Consider the following 20,452-nt stretch of genomic DNA (forward strand, 5'->3'; position numbering starts at 1 on the left):
ATTTAAAACTAAACCATTAGACATTGCAAATATTTGTCTTACACTTATATCTTTAATCATATTGAGCATAGAAATATTAAATAAAATATAATCACAAAATAGAAAATAAAAATCTTAGACTTATAATTAATATAAAAAATAAACTGTTTCACTGCCTTACAAAACATTGCTTTTTTATAACAGAATATGGAATTGCAAAACTGTAAATAAACTACAGTATAATGTAAAGATTACATTTAAAACTAAAACATTAGACATAACACATTAAACATTGAGATAAAAGTATTAGAAGTATATAGTAACATAAAACTGACTTTTTGGCAATACGTTATATAATTTAAAACATAGTTTAAACTAAAACTTTTTGGATATGTAAATAAATCTTCTTTTGAAGTAGCTTCTGTTTGCATCTTTGTATTTTCTTTTACTTTTTGGTTTATTTTAAAAGGTGAAAAACCAACATTATTTATCTGAAAAAAATATGTCTTATATTTTTGCTAATAAAACATTATTTAGTAAAAACATTTTATTTCAGAACTTACAGGAATTAATTTTACAGATGGATAATTATTTTGAGGTAATAGAGGCATCTGAGGCTTTAACATTTGTATACTTTGTAAAAAAGTTTGCATAATAAAATTAGTTTGTTCCCGTTGAAAGTTACGTTCCTTCTCCATTTCATGTTGCTCCCATTCTCTTTGCTTATCCATTTCTTGTTGAATTAATTCTTTTTGCCTTTTATCTTGATGCTCTAACATTGAATTCAAGGTAGTATTTTGCAATGTGAACCATTTCTCTGTACAGTTTTGTAAAGCAGTCTTGTAACTTTCTCTTCCTAAAAAGCAAAATAAATATTATTTGTTACACATATAATCTATTATTAAAAATTCAAATAAAAAATATATGTTCACCAGATTTTTGTTTTGTTTTTCTTCTTTTTTTTGCTGGTTCTTCATTTTCTTCAAGATTAACTTCAACTGGCAAAATATTGTCAGTACTATTACTACTGTGAGCCTTATCATTACCATCAGAACTTCCATTATTATCAGCACCACCATTATCATTATCAATATTATCATGTTCATTTTCAATTACGTTGCTAACTAAGGTTAAAAAATTTTTTTAATTATGACTTAATTTTAATTATGATTGTCTTCATTAATAATTGTACGTTCTAAACAATAATATAAAGAGATAGGTCAATAAACTAACAATTAAAAGGATGAACAATATATCATAATTTCATCACACAATATAGAATTATAATAAAAAGTTGTCTTTACTAAGTTACTTTCAGCCTCATAAGAATAATTTATAAAATATAACCTTGAATATAATATAAATATCAAAATATTGAAAATCGAGTTCTTATATATATATATATATATATATATATATATATATATATATATATATATATATATATAGTATAATTGCAATATTAGTGAAATGTTTTATTTAATGATGTCATACCTTGAAACAATTTGATAATGTTGTGATCCTTAAAATTAAAATCAAATCTTTTTTTAGATTTTAAATTAAGAACATACATGTGTGGCAACTATGTATATAACATATTGTTAAATCCTTTCAATTATTAATTTATTTATTGACCTATCTCTCTGTACCATTTCTTAATTAAATTTATAATAATTAGATTTTAATAAATATCTATATATTATTTACTATTACCATTATTACTTACTATTATCATTAATGTTGGAAATAGCAGTATCGATTCCTGAATTACATGAGCTTGCTGCTGCATTTGGTCTGCAGCCATATAATATTTCCATTTCATCATAGAATGAACAACGTGTAGTTGCAGCTCCACTAACATTATTATCTCTTTTGCATTTAAAGTATGCAAGTTTTAAATTTTTTAATTTTAGCTTCATCTGCTCTGCAGTTTTATTGTAACCTCTTTGTTCCATTTCTGGAACAAGTAGCCGGAAAATTTCAACATGTTTATGTCTTTTTCCATCCATTATTGATAATATTTGTTTTTCCGTGCATAATTCTAAAAAAACACGCGTCTCCTCTTCTCCCCAATTTAGTCCTTTTTTACACATTATGTTAATTATCGCAGATTTATTCTCACAAGACGAAGACATTATTAACTATTAACTGAATAAAACTTGAGAAAACTTGAGAAAAACCTAAATCGCCTATTACTTAATACGGAAATGTTTACACCGTTACATGTGTGCTGAAAGTGCGTACTATTTTGATACGATACGTCTGTTTGATTCGTATCGTACCAGACTATACGTCACCGTTTACATCGAATTAAATTAATTTAGTACGAATATAGTACTTAGTACGCGTATCAAACACCCGGTGTAAACTAGGTCATTTCCGTTTACATACAATGGGAAAGGTTCAGAAGAAAGTCAAATAGGTTCCGAATATACTGTTCGAATTTAAGACAACAAAAATCGACGAAATAACACTGTACTCCACTTTGCTTTCAAAAGATTTTCTGCACAAAATTATTACAGGCGAAGAAAAGTGGATTCTTTATGATAATCCTAAGCGTAGAAATCATGGGTTGACACTTGTCAACTTTCTACACGAACGCCACGTGTTTTATATTAATTGTCTTCTTTTATATTTATTTAATAATTTTAATTTTTTTGTTAACTTTGACAAAGTTGATTTAATAATTTTATAAAAAAAGATAATCATAGAGTAAGTTAATGTTTCATAAAATAAATCATCTTTTTGTATTATGATTCCCGGGAAAATATTTTGTTATATATATGTATAATTATGTATAAAAACTGCATAATTACGTATAATTATGTATAAAATGTGTACAATTATACATATAAATTTTAATACATGTGGACATATTTGATATATAATTTATGTACACTTATTGTCAAAAATTTCTTAACGGATTTTTAATTTATAATTGTAATTGATTAATATTAAAGTGATCATATATATAAATTAAATGTACATATGTGTATATATATATGATTTATACATATAATCATTTTAATAATAATAAATTACGATAAATTTTAAGTCCGGCACAAAATTATAATATACACATAATTATATACACATAATACGTTTAATGGGAACATAAAGCGAATTTAAAAAAAAATATTTAATTATTACTTAATCTATATTGTTGCAGACTAATAAAATAATCATTTTTCTCATAAAAAAATTTTTATATATAACCAAAAATGTAATTTATATAATAAAAATTATATATTATGTATAAATATATACAGTTAGTTATTTAATTAAATATATTTTTATATATAATAAGCAATATTATTAATAAAATATTGATAATAAAATGAATAATTAAAAAGAAATAATAAATAGTAAATAATAGTAACAATAATATTAGACAATTACTGAAAACAGCTATAATCAAATGTGACGCATGTTAAACCATCTTGCAAATATTTTTTACCTAGTTGTTAAGTATCTTATTACCTAGACAATATGTAATTATGTATACAAAAGCACTAAAAAAGAAGGAAGTACTCCTTGCAATGATGACAGTGGAAGCGGACTGGTGGTTTTTTGATTATGCTTTGCAATGTTATCACGATGGAACTGTGCTCTTTTTTCAAATTTTGAAAAAAGAGGTCTAACTTCACAGAGATATTTCTTTTTTTATGCAAAGAATGCATTGCTATTTGGGTAGTTTAAAATAATTAAAAAAACATTTTTTGTAATTTAGTGTTACTTACAAACTAATATTTTATTTTATTAATTTTAACCTAATTATTTAATTAATTTTATACTAATATTTCATTTTATTAATTTCATTATATCTTATATAGCAATACCTGTAATGAAGATTGACTGTCCAGCATAAAAATTTTGTATTGGCGTTCTTTGTGTTTCAATTTTCATGTTTTGTTCACTAATCACAATAAAAATTTAATACGGAGATTGGTCTTGTATTGACTTCTTCGTTACAAGTCAAACTGAAGTATATTGGAACCGTAAATGAAACACAAAATCGTAAATGTGAATGCCAAGAAATAAACTCAAGGTAAAACTCGGTGTAGAACTCGAGGATTGCATCAGCATCCTAACCGCGTTTTTTCACTCTATTACACGCTTACTGGTACGCGGCCGACCAGCGAATCATCATCACATACACCTTCTTCTTCTTCTTCCGATTGATTTGGCATCCGTCCCCAGTGAACTAGTAGGGCAGGGACGATTTGGCCATTAAACAAAATAAGTATGTGGAATACGAAAAAAAGTAAATGGGAATACAGGATATGCTTGCACAGATAGTTGCCGATTGTGACGTAATCGGCGGATTTAAAAATATTTTGGTAACGGACAAACACGTCCGCACACGCTCGAGTCCCCAAACTTGGCCATCACACACACCAGCAACAGTCAGAAAGAAACATAGACGTACAAAAATAGACTGCGCGGTTGGCTGAAAAGTAGTCTTCACTTTAGAAAGAGACAACATGTTTTGAACAGTAATTCTCTCTCTCTCTCTCTCTCTCTCTCTCTCTCTCTGTTGTTTTTTCTCTTTCTCTCTGTCTCTCTCTTTCAACATCAGTCGTCTCTTTTTAACTTGAAGACATTTTCTTAACATGAACAGAATAGGGAATGCGCAGTCTATGTGTTATAGTTATATGTCTATGGAAGGAACAGACATATATGTTCTGTGAACAGACAACAGACCCACTTGCACCGGGTGGCAGTCTCTCTCCCCACTCATCGGCATACGTCGAGCAGCCAAGGCGGCGACTACGATTAGGGAGCTCTTCTGTCTCTTTCTTTCTCAAGCGGTCTCTCTCCTTCTCGATCTATCCTCTTCTGTCTCGAATATTCTCTTCCTTTTTTGTTACAGACACAGCTTACAACATAGTTTTCAGCTATATGATTTCAGATTTCCCAGTTTAAATATATGGTACTTGCGTCTTTGTGCGAAGACCGAAATCCAGAAGCCAATCAAGGAAGGATTTCAGATTTTAATGATCATAACGTGTCTGAATCTCACCAAGGAGACGAGCACCATTAAAATTAATTAAATTTCAGATTTTCGTATCGCGGAGCCGAGTTTGCAACGAGCGACGTATTACACAAAAGCTGTATTTTATTCGGACGCTCACGCGCTATAAGCTTCATTCTATCTTCCTTCCAAATATAATGAGCGATAAAGATAGAAAGAAGCTTAGAGCGTATGACGTTTCGAAGAAAAACGCGATTTCTGTAAATACAATTTTGAACACTTTAGGGCTTTATGACTAAACAATTGAGCCATTTTGAAGCAGTGGTGTCATTGTAATTCTTAAGGTGCATTATAAAAACAGCTTTATATAAAAAATTTAGCCAATTTGAAACCGTTTTATTTTTTATGTAATGTGTGTGGGATTCTTTTTTTCGTAATTTATCAAAGCAGGCCTGCGTCTAAAAATAGTTAACTAAATTTGTTTTAGGCTTCTACCGCTTGCCTGTATTTCACGAAAATATTATGGCCCGATTTCGGCCATATGATAGGTTCCAAGCAATATGGTACTATTAGACTTGTTATTCTGATTTACAAAAAATTAGAAACAATTTCAAAACAATCATGCCATAGCACTAACAAACATACTAAATAATATTTTATGAATAGAAACGTATTAAAACTTCTAAAAAAATAAACATAAACTTTGAAGATACTGAAACTTTTTCAGAAATTATTAAATTAATAATTCCATAGAATTTCATTGTCAGCAAAAAATAATTCAAATATATTTACCATAAACATTTATTGATATTTATGTTGAATTAATTTAGGAAACTTGTCTTTCACTAATGCTTTTATCGACAGTCTTAGAGCAAATATAATCTAATTCTGATACATATTTTTATTATAGTTTCGATAAAATAAATTGAATGAGATTCTAAACTGCTTTAATTGTTATTATGGTTTTTTAAACTTGTTAAAAGTAAATAACAATTTATTAATAATACAAGAGTCATTAATAGTTTTTACAAGAGTCATTAAAAACTGATCCATAAATTTTTTTAATAAAAACTTTCCATCATTTTTATGAAGACACATTTTTACCATTTTTTCAACTTTTGTACAAATAAAAATTAATCAGACGATGTATAAATTAAGAATTTAATTATCTACTTTTTAAAGAGATTAATGAAAAATTTGGTGATGTAGACACATTGTAACGGTAAAACCGAGATGACTTCCGGGAGCAGAAAAGACTTTAGAGAAAGTCGACTTCGGATCATAGTGGTGTGCAGACACGAACAAATTAGTACAATAAAATAAAAAGACTATTACCTGGATTTAACGTCTAGTTTTATATTTTCTATACCAACCGTTTTTCTACGACACCGACCTATGCATGTTACATCTCGACAATCAAAAGTCTAAAATATAACAAAATATATTTATTCTACATTCTTCAGTCAAACAAAATCGTGTAATTACATCTCAATTTTTTTTTTTTATTTGAACCATTTTCAAAGTGCAGTATGCAACAAGATGTACATACTATATTAAACGTTTTTGAAGGTTATAATTTTTATATAATTTTTAATCCTTCTCAATTTCAAAAGTCTTATCTTAAGTTACAGAATTAAACAAAATCTTTGCAAAGGAAAACGTTTTTAAGAATTATTAACGTTTTAAATTTATTAACGTTTTAAAATGCAATTTAAAAAATCGAAAACGTAGTCGATTTTTAGCGCATCAAAATCTTATAGAAACGTCGTTCAAAGTTCAAAACACAATACCTTTTCCTCCTAATTTTGTAGACCATTATTATTAAAAAATACTCGTCATCAAAAAATACTCCAAGACGATACATATAGAAGAACGGAAGAACAGCATCAATCTAAATACAGATACAGCGTTAATTGATGATTTGTGTTTTACATATGCTTAATATATTCCCAAATGTATAAATCTAAAAATATCTATAAGTAATTAATCTTGATATTGCAAAAAAAATGATGGAGATATTCTCTAAATTCTCTAAACCATCTAAGATGAATGATTAAAGACAAACATGTATATAAAATAAGAATACTATTTTAATTCAATACACATGATGTACAACGAAACAAATTTGTTATACTTAAATTTTCAGCAGTGGCAAAAGAAACCTAATAATTTACAATGGCTACATTGTCGGAAAGAATAATATAGTGAAAGCTGAAGTCAAAGAATAAAGAATGTAATTTGGTATTATTTATTAGTGAATCAATTTTTTTTTACACTTGTAATAATCGAAAAATATCGGAATTTGATTAAAATATCGAAAGATATTGTTTTTTATTCAAATTATTTGAAAACTTTACAATTATAAAAAACAATTTAATATTAGGTATTAATAGTATATATATATTATTGTTTAAATTGTGCAATTTAGAAAAGGAAATTGCGTAAATTTTATTTTTTATTTTAATAAATTTGTTTTTAATAATTTATATAAAATTTTTCCTATCTTGATTTACTTTTCAAATTTTAAATATAATTTGTATGAATATGTATACGTATTGGACCATCACTCGATTGGTTACGTAGATTCCACTTGGATGATCCACGTGAAAAGAATGTGGCTTCCACGTACCTGTTCTCATCAGGACCGGTCGTTTAATTGTTTCATGTGGCACCAATGGGAAGACGAAGGGTATAATGTATCAAAAGCGATGAAACGTTAGTATGCTACATGTATATTTCGTATACCTTCCATTTCTTTTACCTTTATGTGAAACAATTTTGTGAAGTATTTTGATAAATCGTTTAAATGCCCGCTTAAATTTAATTATTCTTTCACATTGCGCAATAAAAGTGTAATTTATTTAAAACAAAGTAAGAATGCTGCAATCTCTCTATATACTGTAATTAATTTTAGGAAGCAATTCTCTCAATTAAAAAATAATCAAATGTTTCTAAAATAAACTCTACTCAATTATGAAAATTAGGATAAGCTATAGAATTATGTTGACTAAAAAGACTTTACATTTACATGTTAAATAATATTATTAATTACAGAATGTAAGATAAACTATATAATTATCATAATTTATCATGTGTATATTATTACACGATATTGTGTAATTTATCTTACATTCTGTATTTAATATCTTTTTCATGTTGTATTCATTTCATGTTGTTTTTGTTTTTTGTGGGCTTGTCCGTTCAATTTTAGCGACGATTCGCACAAACTTTGAGATCGGCGGCTAACTTTGTGAAAGTTGTATCAAGGATGTTTCACCCGGCGAGAAGATTGCAAGAATGACGACGTACCGCCACGAAAAAATTGTTGGAGAGTGCGTAGAATAGCAGAAACGCGTATTGCAAGTGATCCCAATTTATTTAATTCGCGTATTAATTACTTTTCGTTCCGTAAAGCACAGCCGACTTCACAGTTAAGTCTCGCGTTATAATTCTCCTTATTCTTGCGTTACTTTTTATAGTCACGTCTCGCGTTGTCTTTGTCTAGCGATCGCTATTCTCGATTGCGTGTTCTCTGTCGAGTGCGTATGTACCTTTCACGCAAAATGAGTGTGCCCTGTGCGAGCGGCGTGTCCGCCTATTATTAGCTTTTCGAGTCAAAGTTCGTTTCCGTTTTCATTAACTTACAATTAGAAATTTCGGTGATATTGGTGTGAGAGTAGCACGCTCACTCGTGCCTGGCCCCTAACTTTCGTACTTAATTTCGCGTGTTTAAGAGAACTGATTTCGTATAAGGATTTTTTAGGTAACTAGCGTCACGGGTACGCAACCAAGTTGCACCACGCTCGTGCGATCGTACATACATCGTAACGCACTTCCGCAGGAATTCGAAGGCATCGGCTGTGACGCGCATCTTCGCGCTTACTCGCGTCGAAAGATCTATAATAGATTAACGAAATTTTTCAGGTGAGCGTGGCTCGCCTGAAATAGAAAACCATGACCTAGTTTAAAAATTAACATATCACAGATCTCAACGTTCCTTCTCGGTTCACTTCTCTCACATTGATGTTTATACCGCGCTGTTCTTTCTCAACGAAGCGGTGACACCAAATTTTCTTAATATTACTAAATATTTCACCTGCCTGCATCTTATTCCTCGTGCGAATTGTCATAAGAGATTAATCAACAATTTCGAACAGATGGCAAGTATGTGCGTTATGTATGAAGACCTATCGCGGGTTAACTCCGACGATCAAACAAAGGAACTTTGCAGAGTAATTAGATTCAATTCTACCCTACTTTTTTTTCAACTTTAATTCAAGAAGCCGATCGAAACTTAATCACTAGAATAAATTTTCTGAGAATGGCTTATATAAAAAAACAAAGAAAATTAATAATAAAATCATCTTTTATCAGCATTGATCATTCTAATTATTAAAAAATTGTAGCAATAACTGTCATTAAGTTAACGCGATTCACATCTTTCAATCACTCAAAGACGTATTCAATCCGTGTTTTTTAAAACATTTTATATACTTAGGTTACTATAGTAATTAAGTTATAGGCATATTTTATTCTATACATTTACACAATTGGAAATCTTTTGAATACTACTGAAGAAGGCTCAGTCTAGCCGAAACGCATTTGAATGTATCCGCTAATTTTATTCCGTTTTTATAATTGATAGTAATTTTGAATGTATTGTTTTCACAATCAATAATAATTCTACAAAGTTCTTCAAATTGTATTATTATGCGGAATAATAACTGCCCGTTAAAAAGTCCAATTGTCTATTTTTATTGTCAAAGTATTTAGTTGATGTGACTACTGTATAATTTTATTATTAGATTAATTAACGTATGTGGAAGTGCTAAAAAATAAACGCAACAGATAAACTGTAAAAAGAGCTACGGTACGTAACAACGTAGGACTACGAGAATCTGGCGCGGCAATAATCGGAATTAATGTCTTGCTACTGCTGAATGGAATGCGGCCATGGAGAACAGTGGGCTTATCCGGTCTGATCAGACTCCAATCGTCTGACAATTTTTTTCTAGGTAAAAGGGCAATGACCGGAACGATATATCTGTTAGTGCGACGAAACTAGCTTTCACCGTGCCTCTTTCTTGCGAAAAGATTAACTCACATTCTTTAGCACAGCTGATAGAAACCCGACAAAGTGGGGGGATGGTCTCCCTCCATTTTTGAATGATTTCTAGGGATTTAAAAGAATCAGGTTACCGACACACGGCAGCAAGTTTCTCGTGTGCCAGTTTTTCCCTCGGGAATCTACACTATGCCTATACATAACAAACGACCGAGAGATCCCCGAAAAGATACAAGTACAAGGACCTTAAAAACCCATTTCTACTTGCAATCTTATAAATCGTATTTATCTTCTTTCGAGTACGCCTCCTTAAGTATGTGCGGCTGGTTTAAAAAGAAAAAAGAACTGGAGCATTTCTGGGACGGTCAAAATTTCGGAAAATTTTTCGGTTAAAACTTTATTTTATTCTACGTTCAATATAAATGACGAGACGAAAAGGATATATGATCGATCTCAGAGATGAAGAATGTTTAAAATTGGAATACTCAATTCCGGGTTTTTTCAAGTTTCAGATACAGGACCCTGCGTTCGGTAGTTCGATATAATAAAAATCTTTGTCATCGTAAGTGTATCTGGATCTTAGTGCTTTTATGTATCACGCTGTATAACTGTCTGTATAATTGATAGATTAGGTGAAGATATGTCGAAAAAATGAAACACGTATAATTAAAGTTTTTTACTGATTTATAGTTTTTTACTGATTTTCACAAATGCGGAATAGCATTTGAAATAATTTTTCTGTCATTCGTATAAATAACAATTATAATTTATGAACTATATCTTTATTAATTATAATAAATTACCAATATTCAAAACAATATAAAATAATAATACCTATGTAACTCAGAATTCTCAAAAATTAAAACAACAAACATTTGAGAATGGTGACTAATGACGGCTGGAACTTTTTTTTATATTGATACGCTGAAGATGATTCTAAGGCGAGTTGAAACGTTTGTTCGATTGATTTTGTTATTTTGCTTAAGATGAATAAACAGTTATAAGAACATTAATAATTTCGATTTGCGCACCTATACCCGCATTGACTCTCATTAGCCTTATTCTCAATTGTTTGATGTCAGAATAATATGTCATTTTTATTTCAATAACTTGGATTTATTTTCTCAACCGGAAGGACAATAATATGAAATTTTAAAACATTTAGAAATTTACTTGTTTCCTCCTAAACCAGATTTCTTTCTTTTTTACTGTAACATTTTAATTTAAATATAACTTTGGATATAGTAGATACTTTTAAAAAAGACATTTTTTGATAATTTTTCTATTGTTTTTTTCGCCATAAATATAAAACCAGAATGCAATGCCAACTTGCCTCTTGTGGCAATAAGCCTCGATCTTTTACATTTTATTCAAAGGCGAAATAACACAATTTGTAAAGAATACGTATTAAAAATTGAAGACATTCAAAATATAATAGATATAATTAAAAATTAAACAAAGATATAATTATTGTGTTGACAAAAAGCATCTTATTTCTGTCAATTTTCCATTTTTTTTTATCGACGATCGTTTGACATTTAAACCGTAAGAAAAAACCGGACAGTCGGCTCGTCACAAAAGACTGTCGTAATTGACGTGTCGAAACCATTAGACATATAACTTTCGATTGACATTAGCATACTTTTATATTTAACGCATCTCATAATGAATTCGTGCGGCGCCGTGCGCGAACGAGAGAGCTGTTTAACCGAAATCTGCTCATATTCGTTTCTGCTTGGTATATTACAAATTGATGCGGCACTACCGCGGACGCGCCACTCACAGTGATCAATGTTGCATATACCTGCTCCCGATCTACGTCGGGCATCGGCGTGAAGGGGGGTACGCGCATAGAAGTACACTCGTTACATTTTTAATAATTTCTTAACATCTATTAAGAATGTACTGGTGGTTAACGTTCTAACGTTGGCAATGCCTTGAAAAATTTTATAAATCCTTTCTATTTATTATCTGAACACATGTTTAAAATCTGAATCCGATCCTCGAACTCGTTTACGAGTTACTCAACTTGAAATTTTGCATGTATTCTTGGTGTAGCAATACATTTCCATTTATGTCAACGAAATTATAAAGAAGCAACATTGCCGATATATTGAAACTTTGTTTACGAGTAAATAAAATATTGAGCAATATTTCGAAAAAAAGTTTATATCGATTTACTAACTCGTTATTAAGATATCAATGATATAAAAGTTTGAAATAAAAATTAATTAAAGCAAATACTAATACTTGACATTTCAAATGTTAATCATATTTTTAGCACATTATTGTACTAATTAAAGATTAAAATTAAAATTTACACTTTGTTTTATAAAATACTTTTTTTTCAATAATAAATTATACTTAACCAGCAGTCGGGAGACGCCAAGCTGAATAATAAATATAACATTACATTATATCCTGAATAGTTATAACATTTAGCGTGGCGTCTCCCGACTGCTGGTTAAGTATAATTTATTATTGAAAAAAAGTATTTTATTAAACAAAGTGTAAATTTTAATTTTAATCTTTAATTAGTACAATAATGTGCTAAAAATATAATTAACATTTGAAATGTCAAGTATTAGTATTTGCTTTAATTAATTTTTATTTCAAACTTTTAAAACTATTTTTTAGTATCCGTAGTTTTATTTTTTGTTGTTATTTTAATTGTTTAATTGATTTTTATTTCAAACTTTTTAAACAATTCTATTATTATTATTTTTTTAGTTTTGTTGATTTTCAGTTTTTATATTAATTTGTTTTTTATTTCCAATTTTTTACTAAATTTTTTAATTTAGTTAATTTTTATTAATTTGTTGGTTTTTTATTAATTTTGTAATTAACTTTTTAATTTTTTAATTTTTATTTAATTTTAATTAACTTTATAATTTTTTAAATTGTTTTTTAAATTAAAAAATTTTTTTTGTTATTAATTAATTTTTAATCTTAAACTTTTTAATTCTTGTTATTAAACCAACTTTTGGCAGCAGTCGGGAGTTTTTTTTTTATTAAAAAATATTTATTTCAAACTTTTTAAAGCTGATGAATAATCTTGTAATATTGTGTATAAATAGCATAAAAACATATATGTCATATGTATATATGTATACGTATGTATACGTATATATGTGTTATTAAACATAAATATTATTGTTGGAACTCTTTTATATTATTCGTTTTTTATGAAAATGATTATCGAAAAATAGATTTGTTTTTATAACGACACTGAAATATACTATTACCTATTTCTCACTTTTGTTAAATTTGAAACATATATCTGATTAATATTTTTTAAGTATAGAAAACGTACGATAATTGTACTATACTAATTAAAAACAGGACTTAGTGCTTGTTACTTAATAAAAAGAAAATCAGCACATTTACAGTCTTTGTTTTTAACTGTAATTTACACAGGTTAGAAACCATGTGTACCCTGATAGCCAAATGACTGTAATCAGATGACATTTTGCTGTCACTTATTCCGCATTCAATTACATCAAACTAGAACCAAAGTTTCTACAAACTGTCTGTTGTTCTGACGTCATTAAAATCTTCATTTAAATTCAGCAAATTGCCAGCAAATTGTTATCATGCGTACACTACATTCAACTGATGTGTTTGATATCAAAATGTCAGCAAGTCATCATCATACATGATATCTACACGTGAAGCTTTGTTGTCAGCAATTTGATTACTATTCTAGTAGTAATTTTCTGCAAGACTGCAGTAAATCTTGCAGCAGATTCTTGAAAGATTATGCGAACAGAACATTATGATCTGCTTTCTCATACTCAATTCTTCTGAAAGATTCTGCAGTTGAATTCTTGCAAGAAATTTGTATATATCTGCTGCAATATTTGCAAAATTCTTTCACCAGAATATTAATATAGTCTCAAGATACTTCCCTGCCGAAAATGTGCGATTAAATCGATTAAAAAAAAAAGTAATTCAAATTGATTGGGATTTCTACACCATAGATATAAAATTTTATGTAGAACAGCGTTCTATACTCATACACACGTCATGTTTTAAAAGAATGAGAACGAATTATTTGTCTCGATGTTACAACATGTAGCTCCTAAAGGCTCACTGAAGTACGAACCATGGTATGAATTAAGAAGTCGATCGTGGTGGCGCCTAGATATAACGCTTGTGGCCGCACTTCACTCACGAGAAATCCCCCGCGGCGTGGCCGCCTAGCGGTAGCGCCAGCACTCACCTGTTCGCCTTACACATGGCGGGACCGAATATTGTCATGTCACCAAATTGTCGATAATAAGCTGCAATTTAGAATCTTTAACAATATTCACCAAATATTCTACTTCTTGTATTAAATTTTTGATATCATACGTGCCATCATTTTGATGACATATTGCTTATGATATATGACGAATGCAAGCTCATGACGAGCCGACAGTTTGCTGTCAACGTGATATGTTATTATTAATAAACGTTTGGTCTTAACATTTCATTAACTGATGTTGTGTTTTTGCTCTCCTGTTGCTGACTCAGTTTTACGTTAAATTTTGTAGCCAGCAAATTGCCTGCAAATTCACAACAATACATGCAATGCATTAGATGTGCCCGATGTGCTGAATCTAACTTGGTTATCTGGGATAGTAACTATAACTATAAAGGTTAGAAACCATATAGTAGTTACTAATGATTATAGCCCTAAGATATCCTAGACTGAGCGATTCCCCGTTTTTGAGGAGTCGGAGAATTGACGCTATTTTAAGGAATTGTTTTATTGGTAAGAATTGACCAATAAAAATATATAGTTACGTATAATGATCAAACTAAACTATATGAACTTTCTACAATAAGTGATTAGTCGGTGTCATAAGTCGTAAACCGAGAGAATTGATCAATCACAGTCGAATATTCTCTTCACGTTCGACTGTAATTAATCAATTCTTATGGCCTATAACTTACGCCATCAACTAATAGCTTATTGTAGAAAGCTCAACATGGCTGATATTCATAGTCAATTCTTATTTCAAGAATGTCTTAAGTAACGTCTTAAGGTGCTAATACGGCTCTCTGATTGATTGATGACATCTTAAGATGATAAGACGATTTTAAATATAAGAATTGAATATGAATACCGGCCCATGTGTACATACTAAACACCATGCTTGTCCAGTCGTGTTCATTATAGGCCTAGTTAACATCAAGCACTTGATACGCGTACTAACTAAAAATTTTATATTAAATTATCTTATAGCGTTTTCGACTGCAGTAAGTTTTAACCATGGTGGAAGTATGCTATCCCTTCCACCATGGTTTTAACCCAGGTTTGTCGCCATTTGCCGGAATCGTCCAATTAGAACGGACAATTATGAAAAACGCTCTTACTTTTGACGATGCGTGTATACATGATAGATATATTAAATTATCTCAATTTATATTGTACCAGCTTAATATATTATTCTTTAAATTCTTTGCCAAAATTAAGATAATTTAATAGAAAATTACTAATTAGTACGCGTATCAAGTGTTCGATGTAAACTAGGCCATAGAGGCGACATTTTTTCGATAGTTTTTGGAATGTAGACGTGCTCATTAAGGCTATGGTCCACTTGACGCTACAAATGCTTCTAAGTATTTTTTGATTGATCAATTTGTAAAATTCATTGTTCCGATTGGTTAATCAAACGCTTTGAAGCATTTGTAGCGTCAAGTAGACCGCAGCCTTAGCAAGGCGAACGTAGTTGGTTCTTACTTGAGGATTCAGGAGAATTGCCTAGGGGGATCATGTGACTATTTTCGATCCTGTCCTATTTTTGTAAATCACTGAAATTCCCCACGCGGATGCTTTCAACGCACATCATTGGTTAATCAATTTGCTATACTTAACTTTATTGCTAACCAATGATAGAACATATAGACGAATAATATCATTTATTGTCTATTATTTTAATAGAACAATTAATGATAATTATACGCTTTAAACCATGCTTGGTTACTAAGAAGTTCATGTGCGAAAGTTGATATTCCGTTTGTTTTCTGTTCCTGAACTCTCTAAATAAGTGTACACTTAAAATGAAATAAATAGATGTTTCAAAGTTAGCGAAAGCAAGAAGGAACGTTCCAGTGCAGTCTAGTGCAGGAACAGAAAACAAGCCTATTATATCATGTTGTACTTACTGCACCGACGAGAGACTATTAAAGACCGTCAACCCTAGGCAAATTTTCGTGACCATCTCGGGGGCCCCGGGGGCCCGGCGGTAATTGAAGAGTAGTGATATTATCGACTGTTTTGACTGTTCGGACGATAAGTTAATGAAAATTTTTATCTCATGCAATCACTGTTTTATCATTAGAAATGTTCAAAACCTTCAATGAAAAGAATGTAAAAGATAAAACAGGAATTAATGTATGAATTATCTCTTGATTTAATTGACAATTATATGAAATATTAATTATTATATTATAGAATATAGTTTCATATGATTGTCTATTAAATCAAAAGATTAATTTATTATTTAAAATTTTTCTGCTTATTTCTTCTAATTCTTGAAATGTATTTCGCAAAAAATGTTTTATTTTTTATATTATGTTTTCCGAAGTGATAAACTGTTGAAAATAAATGGATTGGTAGAAGTAGTCTTAATTGTGCTTTTATCCTTTTCAAGATCACTCTATTTAATATGTTAAACTATTATTATACCTTTAAAAAAATAAAAGAATTGGTTGACTTTTAACATTTCTTGGCATAATAAACCAATTGTTGCAAACTATTAGATGACTTCTTTTGGTTTATATACTTAAAGATACTAATTTCCATTACAAAAATTTTTTACTGATAGTACGAAAACCAAGGACATTTAAGATTACTCAAAATCATTAAAATATGTTCTCTTAATTATTTTATAATTTTCATAACAAATGTTTTTCTATCTTTAATGATTTTTTAGATAAACTGAACTTTTTATTAGATTCGCCGTATAACATAATTTATTGCGTAATGGTACTGCAGTATATGCATAATATTTTTAAATATATTTAAAATTGCCATTTTTTTTAATGGGTTGGCATATTTGTACTAACATAATAATATAGTTCATGAAAAACAAAAAACAAATTCAACCATATAAGATATTGATTTGTCATAATTTCAAACATAAAAAAATTATATTTATATGAAAAATCTTAATCAACTAAATGCACTGGATCCTTTTTTAGTATGTTTTGATGATTCAATACAGGAATCGATCGAAACGTTTATTACACTGTAATTTAAAAGAAGACATTATGGATAATTTGCATTAAGATCTTGCGCATGACTCTTTATTTCTTTGATTAGAATTACTAATTTAGTATTGAATAACTTCATTATTGCATAAGGCGTTACATACAATACATACATACATACATATACATACACGCACACACACACACACACACACACATACGCGCGCGCGTGTGCGTGTGTGTGTGCGTGCGTGTGTATGTGTGTATTGTATGTATATTATATATATTCAAAAGGTGATAATCACTATTTTTATAATGCCTTATATATATTTTGTTCAAACATTTTACATTGCTTAACTTCTATAATCGGAGGCAAAACTTTGATTCTCACTCTTCAAGTTTCTGTCTGCTTCCTGATCTCTTCCGCGCTTCCGCGAGACACGTATGTACATGCACCGGCAGAATGATGTTTCTCCACTTGGCTGCCACACACACGCGAAGCCGCGCACGTACGTGTTTCGCGGTAGCGCGGCGTAAGTCGGGGTGCGGGCAAAAAATAGTGGGGGACATTTCAATAGCGCATCTTCCTCGCTCGACGCTGGATCGAGAGAGAAGACACGGGATCGAGGCGCTCGAGAAACTGACAGAAATGGTATCCCTTGCGTCTATATACGAAGAAAATTCAGACGTTCATTCGGGTTCTTTCTCAGAGTATTGTTTTACGCCAATTACAAAGTAAACTGGCTTGCCCAATAATGTAAACATATCTATAAATTAATCAAATTAAAATTATTTTCTACTTCAGATTATTTTAATAAGTAATTAAAGAAATTTACATTTATTCATTAATTAATTAAAATTATGTCCCTATGTAAAGTAATAGTCCCACAAATTGAAGTTAAAATATATTGCCACGATGACATAATTTTAATTTATTATTAAAAATCGTAATTCTATTTACATTATTTTTCAAAAAAATACTCGTATCCGAGTAAATTTCTTTATGCAATTAAAAATTACAACAGCGCGCGGCAAACCGCGGTATCCCGTATATCAGCCGTATAGGCGCAAGGGATACCATTTCTGTCAGCTTCTCGAGCGCCGCGATTCCGTGTCTTTTCTCTCGATCCAGCGTCGAGCGAGGAAGATGCGGTATCGAAACGCCCCTCACTACTTTCTGCCGGCACCCCGACCTCCGCCGCACTGCCACGAAACACGTACGTGCGCGCCTCGCGTAGCTCGCGTGTGTCGGCAGCCGAGCGTCAGCGCGGAGAGACACCATTTATGCCGGTGCGTGACATGCGCGGTTTCGTGTGTGTATGCGACAACAGAGCGCCGACGACGTTTCTGCAGTATTCGGGCTCGAAACAGCAATGTTTTTTGCAGCCAGCATGCAGCCATCCCCACTCCACTACAGACTGACTGCGCGCTAGCTGCTAAAGATTTCGAACTATTATCGTTGGCTCAAAATCCCATCGCTGTTTTTATCTCGAGTTGGCAGTGCGACATACGGTGTTATTATTTGATTTACTCTTTCTAAAAAGATTTTACATACTATTTCTATAAAATAAAATTCTATAAACATTAAAAATTTGGCGATTATTTTGTTTAAAAATTCACAAATCTATTGCTAATAATGCTAGCTAAATTTTTTTTATTCCTGCTAAAAATATTCTAATTTACAAGTAAAATATAAATTTTGCAAAAAAGTTCAGTTTTTGAGTATTTATTTAATAATGAACTTTTTAATAAATTTTTAAACAATCGGAGATAGAATCGACAAATGTCAAAAAATTGTTTTTAATTACTTTTAATTTTCCTACAAATTAGGAAAAATTTTTGAAAGAGTATTTAGCTTCATTTTCGCTGAAAACATTTTTTTTGTCTCGTGGAAAACCTCTCAGCATTGCGGACGCACGCTGCGTTGTTACCGGACGCAAAACAGAGGCGATAGACGTAACGAAAGCAAAATTTTCCTTTGGCTATATTACTTCTTACTAATAGTAACTTAAATTTTGTATTTATAATTTAATTTGTACATGCATCAATCAATATTTATCAGATACATAAATACCAAGTGTCATATATTTTAAATATAAACGTTTAGCAATATACACTCGGCAGCAAAATTAAAGAATCTTCTATTCTGACCAGAAATAAGCGAAATTCAAGAGTGTCAGCTTTGTCAACAATAATAGTAAAAAAATGTTCAGAAAAACACCTTAAAGCTTGAAATCTTTTGTTTTGAGATTGATAATTCATTAAACGAATTACAGATTGTTTACAAAGTTACACTGATTCAAATGGGGATGCGTCAAATCTCTAAATGTTTTATAAACTTTGCAAAGCTTCACGGCGTAAAATAAAAATTGCACGCAAATGCGGTTTACAGCATTCGAAAGCGTGAATCTTCACTTTTAATTTGCATACTTGATGAGCGTTGTACGAATTTTTTCACTGAATTGTTCAACAATGAAGCAGCAATGATTTTTTTGGCTTTAATGCTGAATAATTTGGTGAATAAAAAAATCATACAATGCTCAACAAATACGCAAATGAAAGGTAAAGATTCACGCTTTCGAACAATGTAAACTACATTTATGTGCGATTTTTAATTCACGTTAAATAAACTGACAAAGTTCGCAACATGTTTTGCCGCATCTTTATTTGTATCCGTATAGTTCCGTAAAAGATTCGTATATGTTTTTAAAACTGATATAAAAGTATGTAAAAACTTTAAGCTGTAAAATGTTTTTTGAGAAATTTTATTATACTTTATTATGTTATACTTTCTTTTGAAGAATAACTGTAGGTGATTTTTTAATTTTGCTGTTAAACGCTCATTCAATTTTTGCAGAAGTTGTTCTAAAGAACTTTGTGAAAAAAAATTATAAAACAATCTTTCTGAGCTGAATGTAAAGGGCGAAACCTCTCGATTATCCGAGTTGATTTTTTCGGAAATTTTTTTACACTTGAAAATAAAAAGTAGGAAATTAAAAAAAAGATTATAAGGAAAAAATTTTTTTTCATGATGCAATAAAACACTAAAAATATTGTTATTATTTTTTACTTAATAAATTATTTTAAAAAATTACTTTAATTTTCAACTGTATGTTAATTTAAATAGCCAAAAATTTGTAACTTTCTAGATTTGCTTTAATTTTTTGTTTTAATTTGCAAAATTTTTTATTCCTTAAAATCTTTTTTGAATTTTCTACTTTTTTTTCTGATGT

The 20,452-nt window shown here is 30.1% G+C and overlaps 1 protein-coding gene across 2 annotated transcripts; it reads right to left on the minus strand.

The window, feature by feature from the left end:
- Positions 1–30: 30 nt before the first annotated feature.
- LOC113004970 (myb-like protein I) lies at positions 31–4,527 on the minus strand. Of its 2 annotated transcripts, XM_039449378.1 has the most exons (5): positions 3,819–4,527; positions 1,706–1,936; positions 912–1,103; positions 543–835; positions 31–470 (listed from the first exon to the last, which is right to left on the minus strand). In XM_039449378.1, exons 1-5 carry the CDS (start codon positions 3,883–3,885, stop codon positions 243–245), a joined length of 1,011 nt encoding a protein of 336 aa, XP_039305312.1. In that variant the 5' UTR covers positions 3,886–4,527; the 3' UTR covers positions 31–242. The 2 variants fall into 2 exon arrangements, with proteins under 2 accessions (XP_039305312.1, XP_039305311.1); XM_039449377.1 differs by lacking the exon at positions 3,819–4,527 and having other exon boundaries at positions 1,706–2,702.
- Positions 4,528–20,452: the final 15,925 nt, after the last annotated feature.

Source organism: Solenopsis invicta, chromosome 5, assembly GCF_016802725.1.
Source record: "Solenopsis invicta isolate M01_SB chromosome 5, UNIL_Sinv_3.0, whole genome shotgun sequence".
NCBI classification, from domain to species: Eukaryota; Metazoa; Arthropoda; class Insecta; order Hymenoptera; family Formicidae; genus Solenopsis; species Solenopsis invicta.